This window comes from Gavialis gangeticus, unplaced genomic scaffold (assembly GCF_001723915.1).
Source record: "Gavialis gangeticus isolate Ggan-Ray unplaced genomic scaffold, GavGan_comp1, whole genome shotgun sequence".
NCBI classification, from domain to species: Eukaryota; Metazoa; Chordata; order Crocodylia; family Gavialidae; genus Gavialis; species Gavialis gangeticus.
The window spans coordinates 26,515,882-26,517,132 of NW_017729022.1; the positions used below are offsets into that span (position 1 = coordinate 26,515,882).

Sequence of the window (1,251 nt, forward strand, 5' to 3'; positions counted from 1 at the left end):
GGGGGGGGGGGGGGGGAAGTTGCACATCTTGGAATATATGTTATGATATTTTAAGGCTCTTTCTACCAAGGTGGTAGTGTGTGGTGAGGTTTTGTCTGATAGCTTTTAAGTGTTCTGTTGCTTTATGGGTTTTATCCTTTGCTTGGGAAACAGACTTTTCTGATGTAGGAAGCAATGATATAATTTTTTCCTTTCTTTTTAGGTTTGCTCTTGTAGGTGTTGGGTCTGAAGCATCCTCAAAAAAGCTGATGGATCTGTTGCCTAAAAGAGAACTGCATGGGCAGAATCCTGTTGTAACTCCATGTAATAAACAGTTCCTGAGTCAATTTGAAATGCAGTCAAGGAAAAGTAAGCTTGCTCTTACTTGCTTTCTCACTCGAGGGTAAGGGGAACCAAAGGCTTAGCCTTAGGGAAATTGTTGCAGTTTATACTTAACTTAAAATGATATGTACAAGGCTCAATGTAGTTGTGTGACATGTTGTATGGTCGACTGAGTAAAGTTCATTGTTGTTCCCAACATAAATTCTTTTTAGTTTGGAGCTGGGTGTATTTATTTGAGTGCAGACGGGATAGTGGGTAGAAAAGAACTTGAATTTCCTCTTCAAAGAAGAGGACAAAATATTCCATTCCCAGATACTTTTGAAAAGTATTGGGGGCTGGACTCGATGATCCTCCGAGGTCCCTTCCAACCCTAATGTGTATGAAAAAGCTTTCTAAATTATTATTAAAGAACTACCCAAATTCCATCCTAGTTGAATGTTTATATTGATATTTAGTGTTTGTGGTCATGGAATTTTCTACATCTGTTGTTGTCTTGTAATGCCACTCAAAACTGCCCGTTATTTAAAAAACAGTAACACATGAAAACATTCATATGTCAAGCCTGGTCAATGTGAATAAATCATTCATTTGGACATTTGTAGTCAAATTGGAATAGATTCTGAGATTTGCCTGGGTTGTGTTCATTGCAAGGGGGGAAGTATGATCTGCTGTGTTATCCCTTTAGCATCTGATCTGGGTTGGGGAGATGTGGCTTGAGCCATGGCATGTGTTTGAGCAGCCTTTAGAGCTATTGCAATTTGTTTCTGTCTCAATGGGCTCCAGGTGTCATTCCATAAATAAAGGGGTGCTGACACAGTGTGGTGTTCTGTCAAAACCCCTTTCCTCACCACAACTCTTTACTGAGAAATGGAGAGCAAGAAGCGGGCTGTACATAGTTTCAGAGTTAGTAGGGTCAGAAGGGACCTGAGC

The 1,251-nt window shown here is 40.1% G+C and overlaps 1 protein-coding gene across 1 annotated transcript in view; it reads left to right on the top strand.

Moving 5' to 3' along the window:
• CPSF6 (cleavage and polyadenylation specific factor 6) overlaps nt 1-1,251 on the top strand; it is a 43,224-nt gene that overhangs the window by 11,394 nt on the left and 30,579 nt on the right. Inside the window, exon 4 of the mRNA XM_019515780.1 lies at nt 203-348. Coding sequence (XP_019371325.1) covers nt 203-348 — 146 coding nt within the window. The remainder of the gene's footprint in view (nt 1-202; nt 349-1,251) is intronic.